This window comes from Lissotriton helveticus, chromosome 4_1 (assembly GCF_964261635.1).
Source record: "Lissotriton helveticus chromosome 4_1, aLisHel1.1, whole genome shotgun sequence".
Taxonomy (NCBI): domain Eukaryota; kingdom Metazoa; phylum Chordata; class Amphibia; order Caudata; family Salamandridae; genus Lissotriton; species Lissotriton helveticus.
The window spans coordinates 2026539474-2026563606 of NC_136063.1; the positions used below are offsets into that span (position 1 = coordinate 2026539474).

Sequence of the window (24133 nt, forward strand, 5' to 3'; positions counted from 1 at the left end):
CACAATAGATAAGTATAATGCTTTAATGGCTGTAAATATTATCTGAATGTCATCGTATTCAATTTAAACGACATATTGTAGTAAAACATTTAGTTTTGCCTAATTTCCTAAAAAAGTATACAGTTGTTATATAAATAAATACAATTTTAAAAAACTTTTCCATGAAAGTGATGCCTTTGAAATGATTAGACAAAGTCACCGAAATATACAAGTGAAGGGCAACGCAGTAACACTGAATGTGTTTGTCCAGATGAGACCTCAGTGGCGGCTTAAATGCATTGTTGTCAGTCGGCCACGTGGGTGACTTTCACCCAGTCTTGCGTATTCATCCAGCTGCAGAAACACTGTTGGGACTTCTTAGGTCATACATATCATGGCAAAAAAAAAATCAAGCAAGCAGTATTCGGCATTCCTAGTAATGTGAGCTGAAAGCCAACCTCATGAAATGGGAACGGCTTGGTTCATCCCACTATCTCCAGTCCAGAACATCAAGGTACCACTTGGTTGGAGGCACTACATCGAAAATACCAGTACTGCGAATACTGTGATGTTGATCATAATAACTATAACTGTTTAGGGTTTGCAGTAGTGGTGGGTCCGATTTAGTGAGAGGTAGTATTATGATTCAGTTGAGAATCAGGGTTGAGGCAAATGTATAACCAATGTAGTGAGGTAGATGTATTGTTACATACAATACAGTATATACTTTCCTCCTAGATGAAGAGGCAGGTGAATCTTGTGGTTCTGATCTATTAGTAGACAAACTTTAATACTGTAATCCTATCCTAGTTGTGACACTTTTAGCTAGTTATGGCTTTTTAGGTAATAGAACTTCACATATCTAAGCACATACATTAAAAGTGAAACTACAAATCCCAGAATGAACATATTCCTGACTGAGCAGCCACGATTGCTGAAAGGTGTCACATCACAAATGAAAAGAGACACTTGCCAGCTGTGCAATGGCAGCATTCATGTTAAAACCGTAATGGAACAACTCCAAATGTTCTAAGTGTCTGCTATTGACTTTAACTTTAAGTAAATACCTGCCACTTCCAGAGGACTCTTTTAAGACACTACTAGAAACACTGTGCTTGAGGTCAGGTTTAGGTTTATTGGTATACTATGTTATATTATACAGATCTGTAATGGGCACTATCATCCTGGACGTATCCTGGCACAAAGCCGGTGTGAGTCTCGGCTCACCTAAGACCTAGTGGGACTACTCAAAAAGGCAGGTCTTCAGCTTCTTGCAGAATTCAGGAAGTGAGAAGGAGGCTCTTATGCTTAGCGGCATGAGGGTGCTCTAAAGTGTATTAGCACTTGGTTTCACGCTTTAGGAGCAATGTAGGAAAGGGCTCAGCCTTTTGAAGTGTATTGCATTGGGAATGTAACGAGGTTGATACAGGAGGTAGATGGTTATCCTGCGATAAGGTGTTGCTTGAAGAGACGAGTTTTCAGCATCTTTTGTAATTGAATAGGGGAGGAGCCTTGCGGGTTTGGACTGCGCATGTGTACCAGACCTATTATAGTAGACCACCTGGCACGTTGCTAGCATGAATGAATTAACTCTTGTAATTTTTTGGGGATACATTTGTTAAAGCACATTGAAAGAGTGTCAAGCATTTGTTCTCCAACACATTTTCTTGGTCCCTAAGTGCAGCAGTTTACAAAGCAAACTAAGACTTGTTTCTTACCACAGCTATGCAGAGGTTCGGGCTGAAAGAAGACGCGACCTTGGCTTGGAAGAGTCCACCACAGAAGTGGCGGCAGCGTCAGTGAAGGTGAGACCCCTGAATCCAAATAATGTTCAAGGTGAAGCACCTGCTCAATAACTCAAGCATTCTCCACCTACTTGCAATTGATGCATCGATGAGTGTCTGTTTCAAAGATAACTCATCAGCCAAGAAGATGTATAAACATGGGGAGAAATAACTCATTTCATTGCTGAGTGGAAAACATGATTTCACAGCTTTGCCCGCATCAAAATGGATTTTTCGCACTTACTCCGTAATCCATCATGTGCTGTATAATTTACATATTTTAAGAAAGAAATGTGTTTCGAGGTCAAACATACGAAAAGGTGCCCAGGCTGCAGCACCGCTCCTCACACAACTGGTCACCTGTCTGCTCTTCAGTGCTCGATTCCGGCGCAAGGGGGCAGTGGTGCTTGATGGTGTGAACGTCCCCAATTGATGGACTAGGAGTGGGGGCTTTTGCTTGAAGCAGGAAGCACCTTACAATGAGGTCACAGAGTGTTAGTCCTTCATTGTCTTGTAAATTCACGTTTCATCATTCTTGCAAATTCATGTTTGCAACAAACACTTTGTTCTCAAAGCTCAATTATTTCAGACACAGGTTCCAGTCCCCAAAACAGTAATAATTTTAAATGGGAGAATCCTGAACAGGTTGCATTTTCTATAGCCCGATAAGTTGAATTCCATATTACCTAATCGTAAGACATCTGATAAATATGAAATGCACTATACGGTACTGCAGCGATGTTTTTTAATTAAATGAGGTATTGACAAGGCCTTATAGTCTGTACTGAACTCAAAACAGAGAACATGTTTTTAAAACATGACTGGGAAGCATGGAATAACAGAGACACACAAGAAGTGTCTACAGGTAGGTTTGCTTTCTGCTGGGTACAACATCATATATAGATCTCACTCACATTATTATACCTTTTAGAGGTAGAATGACCAGTTAATGAAATACTGGTCCTCCTCTTCAATACAAGATTGAAAAATGAATTGTTTTGGAGGGGTCATATTTGTTATTCGAACGCCAGTGCTAGTAACCTTGGAGAAAGTGTGTAAATGTAGGGGATCAGATTTACCATTCTAACTCCAGTCCTGCTAACACTGGGGGAAGTCCATACATTGTGGGTGTGGGGAAGGAGGGTGATATTTACTATTCTAACTCCAGTCCTACTTACATTGTGAAGCATGACTGTGTTAGAGAGAACATATTTAGTATTCTAATCTGTCAATTTAACATTGGAAGTATGCATATATTTTGGGGGGGGTTACTATTCTAACTTTGATACCGCAAACATTGGAAAAACTACATATATCATGCATCATAATAATGTCTTCTGTTTGGCTGACATTGGGAGAAATAAAAATATTAAACGGGGTTCCTGATTCACTATCTTAATTTAAAATAGGGAGAGATCTAATATATATATATATATATATATATATATATTCCACCAAAGAGTTCGCTTCAACTCAAGCCGCTTCCGACGGCGGGCCGTGGCGGGTCAGCGATGCCCAATATTCCACCAAGACTGTCGTATTCCTGTTTCCTCCACAGAACAACAGACCACAGCACCACAACTGCTTTCAGAAGAAATTTATTCAGTAAGCAATCGTGAACAAGGAAACTGAGGTTTCTGAAACGCGTAGAGGGATTGCCTACTGAATAAATTTCTTCTGAAAGCAGTTGTGGTGCCGTGGTCTGTTGTTCCGTGGAGGAAACAGGAATACGACAGTCTTGGTGGAATATATATACATATATATATAACATTATTTATCCCATGAAAATAACATGTTAATTAATATAAATACAACATTTCTGAAATAAATGATTGTAATGATAAATTATAGATGTCTTTTTTAAATGTATTTACTTTCAATAAAAACATTTTAAGAATTAAACCCCATCTTTTTATTCAATGAGTTTTTTTCAAAAATATACATGAACTTGAACATTGAACCACAAAATATGTCTTCAATACAAATTGGCACAATGACAATACTAATTTAAAATAATTATTACTTAAAACCCTCATCTATGTAGATGAAACTTGCAAATAATAGAAAACTACAAACCCATTTCACCATTGTTCATTTTTCTGCAATTCATAAAATATAAATAAATAAGGCCCAATTTTTTAAATAATTATATTGATTAATACAACATGAAAATAAAATACTGCCCGTCCAATGCTTTAATAAACTCCACAACCTAAACATAATTACATAGAAAAATATTATCAAATTATTTAAAATATTGACAATTAACATGGTGTTTCAAATAAAACAGTATTCCCCTAATCCCCCTATGTAATACAATTGTAAAAATATGCATTTAAAAAGAAATAATACATCATTCAAATAAATGACTACCAACCCAATCCCCCAATAAAACCCACAACACAAACATCATTTTTATAAACAAAAATCCAATCACTTAGAACTTACAATTTAACATTATTGTATATGTAAACGTGTAAGTAAAATATAGAAACAACAAAATTTATTTATTTATTTAATTTATTTAAAACACTTGTAAAGCGCAACTGTCACCTAACAGGTATCCTGGCGCTGAAAGCTTACTCCTGAGAAGGAAAGAGACGGGGGGCTAAATGGAATTTAGAAGTGAACGGAATTGGGGAAGAGCCAAGTTTTGATTCGCTTTCTGAATGGCAAGAGTTGTGGAATTAGGCGAATGTCGACCGGCAGACTGTTCCATAGTTTGGCGGCGGCCACTCTGAAAGATCTGCCCCCGGTCCTTACCTTTTTAAATCTGGGTACCAACACAAGGCAGGCTGAGGTAGATCGAAGAGTTCTGGTGGGGGTGTACCAGGAAAACATTTTTTGTAGGGGACTGGGGCCCGTTCCGTGTAGTGCCTTGAAGACAAGGCAGAGTGCTTTAAAAGCTATTCGCTGCTTCAAAGGGAGCCAATGTAGTTCGGCTAAGGCTGCTGTGGCCGAGGATCTCCTGGTCCAACCAAGGGCCAGTTTAGCTGCAGCCGACTGGACTCTTTGGAGTCTGTCCAGTAAAACAGCTGGGGACTCGAGCAAAAGAGAATTACAATAGTCAAGGCGACTAAGGATAGTGCACCTGACTATTAACGCTCGGGCCTGGATGAGGAGTAGTGGCATGATTTTACGTAACGAACGCAGTAGGGCCGAGCAGGTAGAGACTGTTTTGGTTACCTGCGTTTGCATGCTAAGGTTGTTGTTTAGCATAACACCCAGATTGCGGACACTAGTGACCGGCTGTGGTGTTTCTGTATTTTCCGGGGGCCAGAATCCAGTAGGAAATAGGCGAGGAATCCGGCTCCCCGAGCAGAACAGGACCTCGGTCTTGGAGGAGTTGAATTGCAACGAATTCAAGTGCAGCCAGCCGGCTGTGTCCCTTAAGCAGTCATGGAACGATTCCATGGGTGTTGAGTCTTCCCCCTCCCAGGAGAGGATGAGCTGGGTGCCATCCGCGTAGTTTACAGTTTTCAAACTGTGGGATTTGATTAATGTGACCAGTGGTTTTAGATAAACGTTAAAAAGGATCGGGCTGATGGACGAGCCCTGGGGTACACCGTGAAGCACTGGAGAGAAAGCGGATTGAAAAGGGGGAAGGGACACAGCCTGTTTCCTATCTCTCAGGTATGAATGGAACCAGAGCAGGGCGGTGCCATCGACCCCTGCCTCTCTGAGCCTTTTCAGCAGAATCCCATGGTTAACCGTATCGAATGCGGCAGACAGGTCCAATAAGATCAAGGCCACTGCGTGGCCCCTGTCTGCACGCATCCGAAGTTCTTCCATGGCTGTAAGCACAGCCGTTTCGGCACCATGGGCTGGGCGAAAACCGAATTGGAAGTCGTCCAGGATGTGGTTCTGCTCAAGATGTGTCGAGAGACATGAGCTAACCCAGCGTTCCACCACTTTCGCTGGAAAGGGTAGAAGCGATATAGGTCGAAAGTTGGATAGGCACTCGGGGTTCAAGGAGGGTTTTTTCAGCAGCGGGGTGATAAGTGCTTGCTTCCAGGGGGTAGGGACAAATCCACAGCAAAGAGATTGGTTACAGATCCTACGGCGGGTGTGGAATAGTTCAGTTCCGCACGCTTTCCAAGTTTTATGGGGCAATGGGTCGAGGGGGGACCCAGAAGTGATTCCGTGTGCCAGTCTCTCGAAATCTACTTCGGGGATAGAAGGGAGAACCTGTAGACATGTAGACATTATAATAATATTATATACCTTGACATTTAAGCATACTATAATTTACCATGGATAATACTGACAAACATAAGAAGCAATATACTTACCTTTGATATTCTGTCACACAATATATTTTGCAGTTGCAATATTTTGAATTTGGTACTATGGCCACACAATATTTTGTAGTCAATATTCTTGCCCCACACTGAAGTTAATTATGAGCATGATTAATTGTAGAGATTTTTGTAACTGGCTGCTTTAGAGCACACTGAACCGGCAGGGTGGGAGCGGTTGGGGTGTGGGGGGGAGGGGTCAGGAAGAATAATGGTTATGTATAGATGTTGAAGAGTCGGCGAGAAGGTGAATTTGGCAGAGATGGGTCTTCAGCTTCTTCCTTAAGTGAGGTTTGTCATTTCTGTTCTGCATAGCACTTTGATTGATATGTCCCTGTTTTTTTTTCCAGAGCCACAATAGTTACATAGACATCCGGCACTGTGCAGCGAACCAGGACACGAGCAGGGACCGAGTGTCTGTCTCATCTCATAGCTCCCGGAGATCATCACGTACAGCCCTATCGGATTCGGCATGTATGTATAGTACTGTAATTGCAAAAAAGTTTGCAACAGTATATCTTGTGATAAGTCACTGTCAAGGCGGCATTTTAACATATACACTTATATATCTGGTATGAACTAAGCTTTTGCACCAAAATAATCATGAAGCGTAGAGATTGTTTTGTAATTTAGTTAGCACCTCTTCTGGTAAACGTAATTTGGAATTGTTTGCATTCAGGTACCAAAACTAAATAAGGACCAAACAAACTTTTGTAAAAGAGCCATTCATTTTTGCTGCAATGGATTATTATTTTTTACTGTCTCCTACCGCTACACAGATCTTGCATATTACAGAAAATCAATGTTAGTCAATCAACCATTCCCTCACTTCAGGATAAAACTGAAACTTCTTCTCCTCAACAAATATCTAAACCCTCCCCCCTTGGACCATCTTACTGGTCTGTTTGCTCGCAATCCACATTATCTAAATCACATGAGCATCACTACTATGGGAATGAAAATGTGCCTCCACTCTCCCCACCATCTCAACCACCATCTCAACACCCTACCTTTCCACCTCAGAAATATATCATCGTCCAACTTTACTACAGTCCGTTGTAATTTCCTTTATTTATTGTTTGCTATGCATTTTTATTTACTCCACACGTCCAATTGCTGCTATGCTAACTATGTATAGCGATATATATATATAGCACAAAAATGTCCTTTGGCTTTCCCCACGTATTATTACCGGACTGAAGTATGCTGGGAGTTGCAGTGCCAGCAGACCGACACTGCAACTAACGACCACAAGGTTGGGGTAGGCGTGCACTGATCAATCAAGGAGTGCTACAGAGATAATTACACAGCTGGGCGCACGTTCCAACAGTCGGGCAGTGGCGTCTGAGGAAGGCAAAGCGCCGAAATGCATCACGCCTTATCTGCTCATACCAATAAAGAACCTCTGCTTACAATCCCCGCGTGTGGCTCCTTCCTTCGGTTTCCCTGGAGATGGAGTGTATATATATATATATATATATATACTGTATCTACCCCAACATTATATCGTCAATATATCTTAATGACTTTCGTACACTTTGGTAACATACTGTCACTATGCATCTATATTTACCTCATATGCAACTCACATAATAACAGCTATGTTAACTCTGTGAAGCGCTCTGATACCTTCGTGTCTTTCCTTTTGTACAAAACTCGATACATAAATTCCTCGCCCACGTGTACACGCACTTTCCAGGAACTTGATTAGGGCAGATTCCAGTCACAGCAGGCCACCTTCTATGGCTAATCTTTTAGAGAAGCAGTATTATTACTGTGCGCTGCGAGTGTGACTGCACTTGATTGCTCTGCAGAGACACTCCATAATATTTTACATGTGATAAAGATAATGAGTCTCTCATAGGGTTTGGTGACATTTGAATAGGACCATGTCTGTGTTCTGTTATGCATCTGTGTTACCTGAGAATATAGTAATTGTGGATTTATGTTTGATGCGTAGATTTCAACATAAAATCCTTAAATTATAAAGTTGCTGATGAGAGCAGCCTTCACAAACCCCATTATTTTCTTCCTAAAATGTTTGTTCCATATTATACTGTGCTTCCACACAATACAAAGATTCACTAATATGCAGGTATTCATTCATACTTCCTTATGCCTGTGCCAATCCATCGGCCTGCAAGAGAAATTTCTGAGAGAGGTGGTCCTTATATTTAAAACAAACAAGTTAGCAAACTAAAATCCCACCTCAAGGAGAGGTGGGATTTTCTTTTTACATATCAATGGCACTCAAAATGAGAACTTTCAGCCAGATTTTAACTAAGTCCCTTATTCTGATGCACCAGCCAGACTGGCTGGAGTTTTCATTCTAGATAATGGTGAAAGCTCATTAAAGAAACCGCAATGACGAAAAAAGATGGAGAGCACATGGAGTTGTGTGTGCACGGTGGCAGGGTGCTATACATTCTCATTTATTTTTTTGAGATGCTGTTTTTTAATTGTCACAAGTGGTTACCAAATTATTTTAAAATCCATGGAAAAATTAAGGGTTTGAGGTTCTCTACTTCAGGGTTTATGAGCAACAAGAATAACACTTTGACCAACCAATGAGCTAAGGACATTTTGTGTTGGAAAGTACAGTATTTCTTTAAGAGCTTACTAGTTCAGTTTGAAGAACACTGCACTGTAACTACTAGTTCTCAATTTAATTAATAGCATTTCATGTGAAGAATTATTTCTATCAACTAATATTTATTGCAAAAATCTATTCCGGATCACCCCCTTAATTTTGTGTGTCCCTACTTATTGCAATCAAAAGGAACATGTTATCACAATTTGAAATCCATCAGGCTCACCAAGATGAAGGGAATATTTCTCCTGATCACATTATCTTTAAAACCTGGAAACTATATTTTAGTAGAAAAATCCCATTTCATCCTTTTTCCAGGAATGCTCCTGAGTTACTGTAGGTCGTTCAGTAGTGAGTTATTTGCGATGCAATTTTTTTTTATATATGTGAGGCAAGGTATAATGTATTCACATTGACTTATAAAAGAGGGTGCCACTTTTTCACAAAATATTGTCTGGTGCTATTTCATGTCTTTATTGGTAAGTAAAGCCTGTGCTTTGTGGAAACCCCATTTGTGGATGTGGTAATATGTGTCAAGAATGTGTGTGAATATTTCTTCTTTGGCATTTTGTCGTGGCAGTGAGGTGCTGATATTTGTACTGCTGGGGTGTTGTGCTGCCGTACCACAATGCGATTTTTTGTATTGTTCTCTGGCCCTGTTATGTTTTAATGGTGTTGTTATGTTGCTCTGTGTATGTTATTGTGCTATGTTCCTTAATTTAGATATGCCAAAACTACTGCTACAGTTTCATTCAATTGCACCACATGTTCTTAGAACTCCCAGGACAAGCCACCATTTACCACTGTATAAGGTGGCAAAATAGCGCTGCTCCTACTCTTCAATTATTTAAGTCACCATTGAGCCCAAAATTGTGGTAAAAACCATGTCCTAAACTAGCACTTTCAATGCTTTCTGTATGTGATATGGCCCTGCCTCACTAAGGCAACAGTGAAAAATAGGAAAGGTTTATGCAACCAATATTATAATTCACTGTGAACAAAAAACTAGGTTTGAGTGTACAATTCTGTTCTGCTTGCAGAGTTTTTTCCACTCCACACTCCACGTACTGTGCAGTGTTCCGAAAAACTCAGCGTGCGACCTCTGACCCTGCTCGCAGGCAGGTCGCTCCCCACGCTGCTGCATGGCTCTGCCTGCATTGTTTTTGCCTAATCTTGTATTTTTCCCCTGTGTCTAACTTGCTTTCTTGCCCAGACTTGTTTTTATTCCTCTGTGCCTGTACTTGCTTTCTTGCCCAGACTTGTTTTTATTCCTCTGTACCTGTACTTGCTTTCTTGCCCAGACTTGTTTTTATTCCTCTGTGCCCGTACTTGCATTCTTGCCCAGACTTGTTTTTATTCATCTGTGCCTATACTTGCTTTCTTGCCCAGACTTGTTTTTATTCATCTGTGCCTATACTTGCTTTCTTGCCCAGACTTGTTTTTATTCCTCTGCGCCTGTACTTGTTTTCTTGCCTAAACTTGTTTTTACTTCCTGTGCCCAGTTTTCCTGCGGCCCCTCCCCCGTTGTTCCTGCCGCTGCATCCCTGCGGCCCGCCACCCTTCAATCCCATTCGCCGCACCGCTCCCAGCTGCTCCTCCCTCCCACATTCCCTCATATGGAGGCCACGCCAAAGGCGTGCTTAAGGCAAGCCCGTCTGCGCCCGTCCGTGCCAGGACAGCACCTGGACCCCTGGATCCCGCGAACGCACCAACGCCCGACACTGCTACGATGCCAGAACCCTCCACGCACTAAACACCGGATGATCACACACCTGTTTCCTGGCCGCCCGAAGCGCACCCACGGAGCTTTCACCTGCCGGAACTGCAGCTTCACAAGCATCCGCCCCACCATGCTGCCGACCAGGAAAGAACCCAACCACCTCAGTTGCATCCTTCTGAACACCCGCTCCGCCCGCAAACACGCCGCTGAACTCTGGGACCTACTTGACTCAACCTCCCCGGGGGGAGCCAGGTCCCCGTCTGAACCCCACCTTGGCACCCGACATAGCCAAAGCCGTCCCGGAACGCTACAAGATCACCCGCAGGGACCGCACCAATGGAGCAGGAGGAGGAATCAACATCGTCCACAGGAACACTCTCAGAGTCTCGACCAACACCGACAACACAATCAGCACAGCCGAACACCTACACTTCTAGATCCACACTGACCCCAACACCACCCTCAGAGGAACCCTCATCTACAGACCCCCCAGACCCTGACCACAGTTCAGCAAATCCATCGCCGACTTCATCAGCCCACACGCCCTCGCCTCCATGGACTACATCCTCCTCGGGGACCTGAACTTCCACCTCGAGATCAACAACGACCCCAACTCCACCACCCTGATCGACAACCTAGCCAACCTCGGACTCAGACAACTAGTCACAACACCTACCCACTCCGCCGGTCACACGCTTGACCTCATCTTCTCCGCAAGCCCCCACGTCTCCTTCAACCACACCACCGAACTCCACTGGACCGACCATCGCTGCATCCACTTCACCTTCAGGAAACCCACCATGCACCACCGCACCCTACAGGTGCCTCGCAGCTGCTGGAGCAAAGTCACCGAGTACCAGCTAACCACCACCCTCGCCCAGAGCCTACACGCCGACCCCACCGACCCCGACACCGGCGCCCGCAACCTCAGACAGTGGATCAACGACTGCGCCAACACACTCGCCCTGATCAAGAAATCCTCTAACAGTTACACCAACAAGAAAGTCAGCTGGTTCACTGAAGACCTCTGGGCCTCCAAGCAAACCTGCCGAAAGCTGGAGAAGATCTGGCTCCGTGAACAAACACTGGACAGCCACGCAGCCACCAAGAACGCCACCCGCAGACACCATCACCTCATCAGATCCACCAAAAGGGCCTCCTGAAGGAACTTTCCAACCCCAGCTCCAACACCGACGTCCCACCCTCGCAAGACCTGTGCGACTTGCTGGCCACCTTCTTCTCCCACCGCAAGATCGCAGACATCCACGACAGTTTCAACGCCACAACAACCCCGACAACCACTGAGACCTTCGTCCCCAAGACCACCATCTGCACCAACCGCCTGCTCTCCTGGGCCAACATCAACGACACCATCAAGATCATGAACACCATCCACTCTGGATCTCCGGTAGACCCATGCCCACACCACATCTTCAACAAAGCCAGCACAGCCATCGCACCCCATCTCCGGAAAGTCATCAACACCTCCTTTGAGACAGCTACCTTCCCGGAGAGCTGGAAGCACGCCGAGATCAACGCCTTACTCAAGAAACCCAAGGCGGACCCCAAGGACCTCAAGAACTTCCAGCCCATCTCCCTGCTCCCGTTCCCGGCAAAGGTCATCGAGAAGACCGTCAACGAACAACTGACCCGCTACCTCGAGGAGAACAACATCCTGGACCCTTCCCAGTCTGGGTTTCACAGCAACCACAGCACCGAGACTGCCCTCATCACCGCCACCGATGACATCAAGTCCCTGATGGACAATGGAGAAACGGCAGCCCTCATCCTCCTGGACCTGTCAGCCGCCTTCGACAATGGTCTGCCACGACACACTACGAACACTCCTCCACAACGCCAGGATCCAAGAGGAGGCCCTGGACTGGACTACCTCCTTCCTCTCCGGCAGAACACAGAGCGACGCCTTCCCCCCTTCCGCTCCAAATCCACCGAGATCATCTGCGGCGTACCCAAGGGCTCATCACTCAGCCCAACGCTGTTTAACATCTACATGGCACCACTCGCCCACGTCGCCCGTCGGCATGACCTCAACATCACCTCCTACGCCGATGACACCCAGCTGATCCTCTCCCTCACCAAGGACCCCCACACTGCCAAAACCAACCTTCACGAAGAAATGAAGGCCGTCACTGAATGGTTGAGGAACAGCCGACTGCAGCTGAACTCTGACAAGATGGAGGTCCTCATCCTCGGATCCACCCCTTTGACCTGGGACGACTCCTGGTGGCCAACCGCACTGGGAACCGCCCCAATATCCACCGACCACGCATGCAACCTAGGGGTCATCCTCAGCACCACCCTTTCCATTACTAAACAGGTCAATGCCGTCTCCTCCTCATGCTTCAACACCCTTCACATGCTCCGCAGGATCTACAAGTGGATCCCCACTGAAACGAGAAGAACGGTCACCCACGCCCTTGTCAGCAGAAGGTTGGACTATGGAAACAACCTCTATGCAGGAGCCTCCGCCAAACTCCTGAGACGGCTCCAACACATCCAGAACGCCTCTGCATGCCTGATCCTCGACATCCCTCGCCACAGCCACATAACACCCCACCCGAGAGACCTGCACTGGCTCCTGGCCAACAAGAGGATAACCTTCAAGCTCCTCACCCACGCACACAAGGCACTCCACAATACCGGACCAACGTACCTCAACAGATGACTCAGCTTCTACCCCCCACCCGCCAGCTCCTCTCTGCCGACCTCGCCCTCGCCACAGTCCCCCGCTTCCGAAGAGCGACCTCCAAAGACAGATCGTTCTCCCACCTCGCCGCCAAGACCTGGAACACCCTCCACATCCACCTACGACAGATCGAAGACCTGCTGACCTTCAGAAAACTCATAAAGACCTAGCTTTTCGAGCAGTAGTAGCATTCCCCACCCCAGCGCCTTGAGACCCTCATGGGTGAGTAGTGCGCTTTACAAATGATATGATTGATTGATTGATTGAGCGTAGGGGAGGTTTTCCTCTATCGTAACTCACCAGCGCTAATTTGTTGAGTGTGAGCGAGGAAAATGGGACGCTAGACCAACTCCCGGTGATGGCAGGTCGCACCGCTCGCATTGAGAAACCTGTCACTCGCATTGAGGAAGCTGCCGCCTGAGTAGAACATCTACTCGAGCGGTAGAAAAAGCAGCGCCCAATTGCGCTGCACGTGGTGCCATTTGCACTAATGTTACAGCATAGGACAAACTCCCGGCGCTAAAAATCAGTTCGAGCAGCGCGACTTAGCTCATGCAGAACTCTGCAAACTCTGGCCCAGGCCTACACAAAACCACTACACCGCTTAGCATCATATCAGACAAACTTACTGGTTGTGTTAGACATAGAGTCAAAAACCCTGTATTTATAATTTCTTTGTGATTCTTTTAGCCACATCATCTATGAGGCCCACGGAAGCCAGCACGCCTTCAAGACAATCAGTACCATTGAGTCAACAAGACAAGACAATGTTGAGGCTGGCACCCAGCAGCACTCAGGTATCAAAAAGCAACCAGTGTGTAATGATTTCTTTGTAACATGTAAACCTGTCCAATATTGAGTAATTTGTGAACTCAGTTAATTGTACTTTGAAACATTTTTCAAATCAGCACAACGCCAGACAATAATTTCACTTTTATACTGACTGCTGTTATTTCATGTACTCTAAACTTTGCTTCATGTGGGTGTTTTGGAAATGTAGTTGCATATCTGAATGTGAACAGATCAAAATAGATCACATGTGACTTATTGAGCAACCCTGGCTTAGACCTCTTAACGTTTATGGAAATGGGAGGTAACCACGCCTGCGGCTGACCAATAGATACTACACATTACAGCAATACAGATGGCTTAGCAGCCTTGAATGGTGGCATCTGCTGATGAGGTTTTATCACTAGCAAATTACACCCTTACACTGCATCAAGGTTAGGAACAGGTTTGCCTAAGCTCACCGAATAGGGCAGTGGCTCTGTCTTGCTGCAGTAATTTGGTCCATTGATAGTCTTGGACGCTGTAGATCACTGAGCAATGTCCACTCCCTTACACTGATCTGGAAACAGGCTCTACCCTCCTGCCCCCCAACTGTAAGATATCTGGGAGGGATCCTCAATTCAAAATCTGCCTTCTCACTAACCTCTATTTAACATCAACCTTTTAGATCCTCTGATATACATCTTCGAACTCCCACCTTCCAGGTGTTTCTGTGACCAGTGATTACTCATTTCACCCTTCCTGTTCCCAAAAGCTGCTCTATCGTTTACTGGCAGAGAAGCTTTTCATGTCTCCTGCTGGTGCACTCACTGTCATTCACAAGGCCAACCAGAACTGAATTAATCACTACTGAAGGTTCCAGGAAACACAGAATAGTTTTAAAAAGATTTACAGTTCATCACTGATCCAGCATTTGTATACATATCAACAATAGACTTTAAATGAACTTGAAATAAACTTTTCCTGAATCAAAAACAAAAGAAAAAAAAGTGCGTTTTAGCAATAGTTATGCCTCTCTCTATTTATATGAAAAAGCCATGATAGCGGATAATAGCACTTTGTCGCTTGTCAATTTAGAAATATACTATTTAAAAAAAAAACATTTAGCAGTTATGAGTGATAAATGTACACTAACTTATGGCTTATGCATACATCAGTAATTTTATAGTTTCCTCTAAAATCCAAAGTGGAAGTGAATGCCGTGAGCATTACCAGGCATTGATTCAGTTGGACAAGGTGTTCACATGGCTTACAATGTGCTGCAGGAGCTCCAACTCAAAACAAGCTTGCTACATGTTTGTATCTTAGTGCCTGATCCGCCGTTTAAAATGTAAGATTTGTTACACCTCAGCATTTTCATAGCATGTAGGTGGAATAGTAGTACTGCAGTTTCTTTAAAATATATTTATTTAGATGGTTTGTTTAGCTTTAACAGCATGCAAAACTACAATCCAGGATGCATAAGACAAGATTTAGAGGGAAAATGTTGGACAGCATATAGACAATTAATCTATGGAGAAGAGGTGGATCTTAAAGAGACTGTGGATATTCAAGTGAACAATGGTTCATCCTAGTTTCTCAAGATACAGGATATAGAAGCAGGCTTCATGAGCTGCTGAGGCACAGCCCAATCGAAGCTGAAGTAAAATAAGAGATGTAAATGAAAGGTTGGGAGACCAGCATAGAGGTATGGTTGAGCTGGTAATCATGTCATTTCTGCTGAACGTAGGTTAGCCTACGTTAATTAATGACTTTGTGTACCTAGCTAATGGGCTTGAAATATGTGCATTTTCTCATGTGTGATTTGTTAAGTGCAGTAGAATTTTCAGGAGAAGACAGTAAAATGGCCGTCAAGCATTAAGTAATAACTGTTTGAATTCTGTACTCTTCTCTAGTTCCTTTAGCATACTGAAGCTGAGTCACAGATTTCACAAAATGTCACCAAAATAATTTTAAGATAGCTAATTTAAAAGTTTTATCTAATATTGCAAACTTTTAACAGCAATAAATGTCACAAAAATCTTCGCACTGAAGTATATTGACTGCTAGAATTGATTATGTTTAGGGAAGTATCTTAACGATGTTTCTCTTCATCCTCACTAAGGAACGTGTACGTTGATTACACAACAGAAGGATGTTTTCTCTCCTTTTTAATCAGATCATCTCCTGTACTTTTGTGTTTCAGGCTATAGTACCCCCTCAAGTGCCAACTGAACATCTACCCCAGCATCATATTGCCCAGCCAATACCCCCTCCTCAGCAAGCTACTCTGGTATATTTGTTTGATTTTTCATTGTTGTATTTTAGGTATGATTGCCCTTTTAGAATGTTAGGTATGGGTGACCATTGCCAATATGATTGGTGCTTGACATGCTATGTCACACAAGGTCATCGTGTCATTTTATGTATTATGTTATATGATGCCTGAGCTGTTGACAAAGGCCAGATCCTAGTCAGACATGTACAATATTGCAGGAAGAAACTTTTATATACTTTCAGGGTGCTTCAGAAAGGTGTTAATGATGTTCAATTAAATAAATGTTTTAACATAGCTACAAATATATGTAATTTAATGTTAACAAATATATATGACAAAACATATTAATTATCAAATATTTGAATAACCTTTTCTGAATATTTCAAAATGTATGTAACTTTTTTTCTATAAAATATAATGAAATCGCTTTTGATTTATTCTATACATCACTTTAAATAATTATTATTGAATAATACAATATTTTTGCTGTGGGTGGGGATTTATTTTCAAAGTAAACTTCAGCAAAATAATTTTAATGTAATATATTTAAACTAAATATTGAATTCAAAATTAAGTAACTAGTGCTGTAGCATTTTTTTGCTTTTTTTCTATATTTAAAATCATACATAGGAAATGTATTTACTATAATATTACAATTTTTACGTTTCCCTATACCTTACCATACTGTAGTCTTTGCCCCGACTGCGGAGTCTCTCTGTGGTAAAGTGTAGCAAAAAAATAAAAAAGTTTATTTAAATTGAAAAAAATATAAAGGTGGCGCACAGTCAGTGTGCCCTTGTTGACAGCCCCCGGAGGGCATGAATCCGTTCCGTATTTCACTAATGTGCTGCACTCAGGCCTGCTGCCAGTTCTCATATTCCGGAGGGGTGGGGGGGTGTAATATTAGTAATAGCACACATATAATCAAGCCACAATAAAAAAGAGACTGAGAAAGTCTGTCCACTTAATGAAATTATAGTAGGTTAGGATGAGGTGCAGGGATTTAATAGCCATTCTGTGGCTATCTGGTGGCCATCAAGAGCTCTTTAAAAACCCATTAGCCATTCTCTTCTTTAGTGCAACGGTGTATGTGGCATTTGTTTAACAATATCTTCTCTTACCCATTCCATCACCTGCATAACTCTACCAAAACAAATAACCAAAAGAGCTCGGGAACAAAGGATCATTAAAAGAACTTTGTCTTTAGGATCTACATATCTCTGTATTATACAGGTGTTTGCACATACATAAGGGTCTTTAATTAAAAAATAAATAAACTCCTTTAAATATCACTGACACACAAATTCTCATTGGGCTCAGATTGTGCAGCCTAAGGTTGGTTCGGCTGCTTGGCGTTGTGCTATACTGCGGCGAGGCGGCCCTAGATGACTGGATGTTGCGTGCTGAGGTTCATTGTTTTGTTTCTCTTTTATGCAGCCTGCGTACCCTTTCCCTGCACAGCTAGGGATGATGCACCAACTCAAGGAGCAGCTGGAGGAAAGGACACGCATCCTGCAGGCAGACATCAAAACCCAGCAGGAGGAGCTCCATGTTATCAAAGAGCAGCTGCAGATGGTGCAAGACTCCAACCTGCAGGTAGAGGGCATCGCCCCTGCGCGGAATGAACAGGCACTTACTATGTAATGCGCTGCACCCACTAAGCGTACTCTGCCCATTTGCAATTAGATCAAGAGTATGAAGGGCGCTGGCACTGAAAATAATGAACTAAGCATTCATCAATGGCAACATGTTCTTTCTCTAAATTTGTGCACGCTCTGGTGAATCCAGTGCTACCAGCCTAAAGCACAGGAGTTCTCATAACTTTCACAAAAACTGCTTTACTCAAAGACTTGAGTTAATAAAGTTTAATATGGTCAAAAATAATGCAGGTGCAAGGTTACCTTGCTGCTAAATTTACATTTTAAATATGATCTATTTTCTAAATAGAAACGTATACAATTCTACGGGAAATACCTTCCTGTTTCTTCTACTTCAACACACACACACATCGTAGTACCACAAACATAAAGGTGGAGACTTACTAGAGGTATTGCATCTTAGAAAGTTAACAGTATATATACCTTGCACCTTGCCCTGCAGTTACATTCGAGCAAGCCTCTAACTACAACTTGAGAACCATTAATGACAGAGACCACTGTCTGCATTTGAGATCAACACTGTGAGCAAAGGAAACTTTTTAAGAGCTATAGGGGCAAATTGGCTCCTCACGCACCATCTCTGACCTAAGTCCATTCTTACACGCCAACTTTTTCTATACCACAACCTTAATGCATGTGCTACAGTTCTGGCTTGGGTGTAACTCAGAACATTTGGAAATGCTCCCTACTTATTCTTAACATCCGTTCATAGTCCATACCATAATCTTCTACTAACACCTTCAGACTTCCTGAGACTGACATTTAGACAACCCTATGCACATGCCAGCTGAAATGCCTTTTCCCTTTATCCTAATCACGTTTACTCTATTAAAAAAATCTAGGTATGCCTCTCAGTCTGACTTCCTACTACGTGCTCCAATTAATTATCAAAATCAGAGGGCCAGATCTAACACCAAAGTCAACACACATACACATATAGATAGATAGATAGATAGATAGATAGATAGATAGATAGATAGATAGATATACATAGATATTGTATTCATCTTGCTCCTATATTGAATTTATTCAGCGCTAATTAGGGAAAGTATAAACTATACATTATTTCTGTATCCAATATTTTAGCATAGTCGCATACCTTGTCTTCATGATAGAGTAATCATCCAATTTCATCCGCACAGCTGTCTGGAAGTGAGTTAGGAGTCCCTGCACCCAAATCAAAATTTCAAAATAACAGAGACAATGCGAGCACCTTCCAGTCATCTTTATTCGCTGTCACCTGCCGATATGGTGTTGGTCGAAGAAGCCAATGGGTGTTTGGAACACGCGATTCATGTCCGAAAAAAACGTCCCTGTAATCACCCACCACTGCTGGTTAAAAAGTACATGCTAGGAGTTTGTATACCAAGTTTCATTTTTAGAGTGTAGCAGGTGTTGATAGAAGGTGTCTTCATTTAAACTTAATTTTTAAGGGCTTCATTATTCAGTTTTGACTCCCACCCTAAACCAGGTCCCTTTTTAAGCCCTATTCTAGGTTAGAGATGTCACAGATTAAAAGAGAATGCTTCAGGTCCACTAAATGGGCATAGCCAATGAGAAAGGATAATGTGCAGCAGACTGCAAAGGGGCTAGGGTTGGACTGGCCTATACGCCGTCAGGTAATGCCTGATGGGCTGGCCTGATAGATCAGTGTGTGGGCCGGCTTTTTACCAGTTTGTGGGACAGTATTTAGGTCGAGCTTTCGAGACCTCTTGTATATACTTTAGTATATACTTTACTATATACGTATACGTATATGTGTATGTACTTTGTGGGCTCTGGGGATCAGCCCTAGGACTTGTCTGCTTCTGCTTTTTTTTCAGTTAAACTACCTCTATTTGACTGTCTTGATAGAAAACGACCAGCAGAGGCCAGTAAAATACCAGAATCACTTTTAGCATTCTCTGATTCCAGTCCATAGAAATTGTCTTCCACGAGCACCCGTAGACAATAATATTTTTTTCAAATCTTGTATTTTCAGTAATATGACCACCGAAGGCTCTGCTTTTCTATTAAAACAGAGCTTTGGACAATACCATTTCCCGCTGACAAGCAATATTTCTCTCTATGTGTTCCCATACCTGGCGTGTCACGAAGTTTGGTGCTTACCTTCCCTCCATGTTAAAGAACAGTAGATTTTTCAACACCCAGGCTAATGTGCTCCATAGCTAAATACATAAAAGGTCCCAAAGGCGAGACCGATTGCATTGCAAATGCTTGTTACTGTTGATTTCCCCGATATTGCCACAAACGTTGCCTGCAGGAAACGCAAATGTATGGAGTGGGCCATACCTCGCAAATTAACAATCCGGCGTGTCTTTAAAAGTTCAAAACTGGCCTGATTTCTAAATGTGGGCCATTTTATTTTAGCTATCTGGTTTGCTACCCGGGGCTGCTTCTATTTGGTGCCCGGGCCTATTTTCTGTCCCAGTCCGACCAACCCCAATAGAGGAAAATTTAGGCTTGCTTATACCAAAGAGACTGAATGCATTACGAACAACCATACCGTGTAGAGGAAGTCACAACTATGGGTGCAAAAAAGGACAGAAGTAGATCATTTCCTTTTTAGTTACTTGCAGTCTTTGCCGCATCGTTATGTTGGAAATAGATACATAAATAAAAATCTATAGGGAGAGAATATGGAAATCGAGGCCATATCCATGTTGGATCTCAAGACACAGCAAATGTATTTACGATCATTTCAGTCTGAACATGTACTTGTCTGTAAAATTCGTAGAGTATTGACTAATGATGGTAGTAATTGGCCTCCGAAAATGACTAACCGTGATCCAGCCATCTTATTCACCATGAAGTTTCAATGTGTACGAGCGCTTACTTATATCTTTTCACAATTCGCAGAAAAGGCATTCTCAGAGAATGGCAAACACACTAAGGCATTGATTATGAGAGCCATTTTGTTTCTGACAGGGCCAGTTTTTCTTGTTATCGGACCCATCAGAATTACAAGTTTCATTGGTACCACTTTGGGATACAATGAAGCATTATCAGTGGAATCGGACTCCTAGTTTACTCTGAGTAATGAGGAAATACTGGTGAAACCAGTTGTTACTCGTGGTAACGTTGCACCGAGCTGTTCCTGGTAGCCCCAGTAATTTTAAGTCCATGGAGTCAGAACTATCTGGTAAGGTCCAGGACACTTATAATGAGGCTCTAAGAGCTACCGCAGCCCAGGGCTGGTTCTACAGGAAGACTAGGCTGTTGACCTGGATGCCATTAGTAGAGGGGTGCAAGATTGCTCTTGCAAACAGCAATGGTTTCCCCTGCACCACGGGAAGGTGGCCGGCAGAATATTGCGTCCGTAAGGTTTCATTGCGCTCACCCACATTTCATTTGTTAAAGCACTGGTAAAGGCTGAGTTTACTAATAAGAATGTATATCTACCCAAAGCAAACACTTTTCAGCAACATTAAGAATAGATAATGAAAGACTGGGCGTAAAAAAACATAACGTCCTAACCTATTTTATGCAGTTTGTATGCAGCTCTTTGATGTCAGTTTGTACCAGTCACGGTTCTATATTAGGGTTGTATCTCATGAACTGCTGTAATAAAACAGTGGCATAACAAAGGTTTAAGGGGCCCCCTTGCAAAGTGCATGGAGGGGCCCCGCTCTGGATTTAATCCGGAGCGCTCAGGTCTGAGTACTGTCTGAGGGGGCCCCCCCGCAGCTTAAGGGCCCCTCACGCAACACGGGGATGCGGGGGCATGTGTTATGCCCCTGTAATAAAAGGATATCTTCACAGTATTTGTTCTTTGCAGCAGGCATATTAACCCTTTGTGTTAATTTATGGTGAGTCAAACCTGCTACTAGACAAAAATCCGATCTCTCTCTCTAGCAGGAACATTAATGACAAGAGTTATCCTGACATTTTTAATGCTGCCTGAAAACTGAACGCACAAGGAACTCTACTGAAGAAGTTTTTAACTCAGAAGTTATTGGTAAACATAGCGTCCCCCTCCTGAGGGCAGCGCCCCCTCCCAAGGTCAGCGACTAGTGCGACCACATCAGACGCACTGCCCTAAAGCTGGCCCTGCTTGCACTATCCCTGTAGCACTCATTCACAGGAAATACTGAAGGGATTCATGTTCTTTAAATGCAGGCGACATCAAAGAGTACCTAACTGTTGTTACTACAAAAACAAGTGTCCCTAATCTAAGACAATCTCTGCTACACACAGTTGCATGTCTTCATAGGACGTCACCTTGTAATCTCCACTCCATGCCCCCCGCCCACACAGCGGCACCATTACCCACTGAAATGCTAGAGTGGCTTAAAAAGTATTAAGTGTACGTCCCAGCTGGACTGCATGGTGGATATATTCTGATGCAAATTTATTTTCACACAGACTGAGGTAATCTCTTTTCCCAAAGGAGTTTTAAAATACATTAAATATGTAAAACGTCCTGATGCAGAGGCAGAGTGTTTTGATGTGGCACCAAGATAACAATATGTAGCAAAGTGCTCAGCAGGTGGCTCAGAATGGGATGACTAAAAGATTAGCTTCAAAGCTAATTAAATTAGTCATTTGATGAGCCTTATTTGGAAGAGTGGGCTGCCAAGCTAAAGGTAACGCTTAATAAATACAGTAGAGCATTTAGAAGAGTACATGAAGGTAATGTTTGCCTCTCCTGCTACCTTTTCAGTTCTCCTCAATGTTATTACTTACAGTCCTTAATTTGAGCTGGTTTTGCAGGTGGTGGGCACTGGCCCTCAGCTTGGTGAACGGGACTTATTTTTAATCATCAGACTTTCGCCAGGAGTAAGAGAGAGAAAAGCAAAAAAGATTAGAAAAACTGTTTTAAATGGCGAAAGCAGGGAGGACAAATAACCTTTTAGAGTGAGACCAAGTGGAAGGAATTATAAAATGGTGGGAAAACGAGGCATGAGGTGGAATCAAAACTAGACAACTTAGGTATTCAATAACCCCAGAATTCAACATCGCAGGTGGTGGGCTCCTAGGAAAAACATTGGACCCACAAACTTTTTTTATTTTTTATTTTAGGCAATTAGCCACTAGTAGAGTGATTCAGTTTGTAGTGTCAATGGATATATTAGTTTTGGAGAAAAACAAGGAAATGCAATCTATCACCGGCTTAAATGCCGGTGGTATAAACATGTAGGAGCCTCCTCACAAGGGTGTGATCGAGATTACTTATGCAGTTATACATCCCCTGCTCTTAAATGCTTTTGTGAATCGGCCCCGTAGACTGCATCTGGCTAATGACAGTAAAAGGGACCATGGCCAACAGAGGTTAAGTGTTCTAAGCAGAACTTACAAAGAACAATATGTTACTATGTTAATGTTATACTTGAGACAAGTGATAGCAGCAATTAGCATGGAAGGTGAATGTTTGTACAGGCACTGAGTGAATGGACAAGTAACAATGTTTCAAAAACATTTGTGCACCTTAATGGAATCTATATTCATATTTTATTATACAACATCACTTAACAAACAATACAACCAACCTTTAATATATTTTATATTCAATGCGCCTGTAAAAAAAGGTTTACACTCTTTAAATCACAGTACATTTAACTCAGAATTTCTCTGAATTGTTGTGCATTAGCTGCGCAAAGCATAGCTTGGAAACAGTGAGCAGTGGTAACCTCTTTCTGCTTTCAGAGTTAGGTGTATTTGCAATAGACAGTGACATTTTATACCACCAGGCGTTGAACTCTGCTCTGACCCCGTGACCCGGGTAATTACAGAGTCTTAAGTTTACCATTTAAAATTACTTGAGACTAATATTGTTGTTTCCGAGTTGCACCAGCGGTAACACCAATGTTTCCAGAAAGGCTTCACATTTGAGAAAACAGTTTTCGCAAACACTGCATATTTGCTCAATCATGTATTTAATGGTGTCGCAGAAATTCATTTGACTTTATAAAAAATACTATTTTGTTTGTCACGTTTTATTAATGATATTTTGGACTTTGTAAACTTTGCAGCAAGGAGCACTGAATGGCTTCACAAAGACCACTTTATTGTGGGAGCTGCTTTTGAATTGTTTTGTTTTGAGCCTTGAACAGTTTGTGAAATGTGGGTGAGACTGTATTATAGGAACAAGAAAGGGGGAGACTATGACGAGTACTTATGGCAATCTCGGAGGGGACACTATGGACCTCATTACGAGGTCCCTTTCCATTGGGGCGACCTCATCGGAATTATGAGGTCTATCCGAGCAGCGCCATCTTTTGTTTCAGTCGGAGATGTAAGCTGCTTCAGGCAGCAGAAGTCTGCAGATGACGCTCAGATGCAAATCGAGTAATTCCCGGGGACAAGACCCGGAATTACAGGTCCCCCTAGCAGTTCCTCATCTAGCAGGCT

The 24133-nt window shown here is 42.7% G+C and overlaps 1 protein-coding gene across 1 annotated transcript in view; it reads left to right on the forward strand.

Moving 5' to 3' along the window:
- PASD1 (PAS domain containing repressor 1) overlaps window positions 1–24133 on the forward strand; it is a 477069-nt gene that overhangs the window by 416813 nt on the left and 36123 nt on the right. The window contains exons 12-16 of the mRNA XM_078685964.1: window positions 1703–1784; window positions 6412–6535; window positions 13769–13875; window positions 16053–16139; window positions 17562–17720. Of these exons, the coding sequence (XP_078542090.1) occupies window positions 1703–1784; window positions 6412–6535; window positions 13769–13875; window positions 16053–16139; window positions 17562–17720 (559 nt within the window). The remainder of the gene's footprint in view (window positions 1–1702; window positions 1785–6411; window positions 6536–13768; window positions 13876–16052; window positions 16140–17561; window positions 17721–24133) is intronic.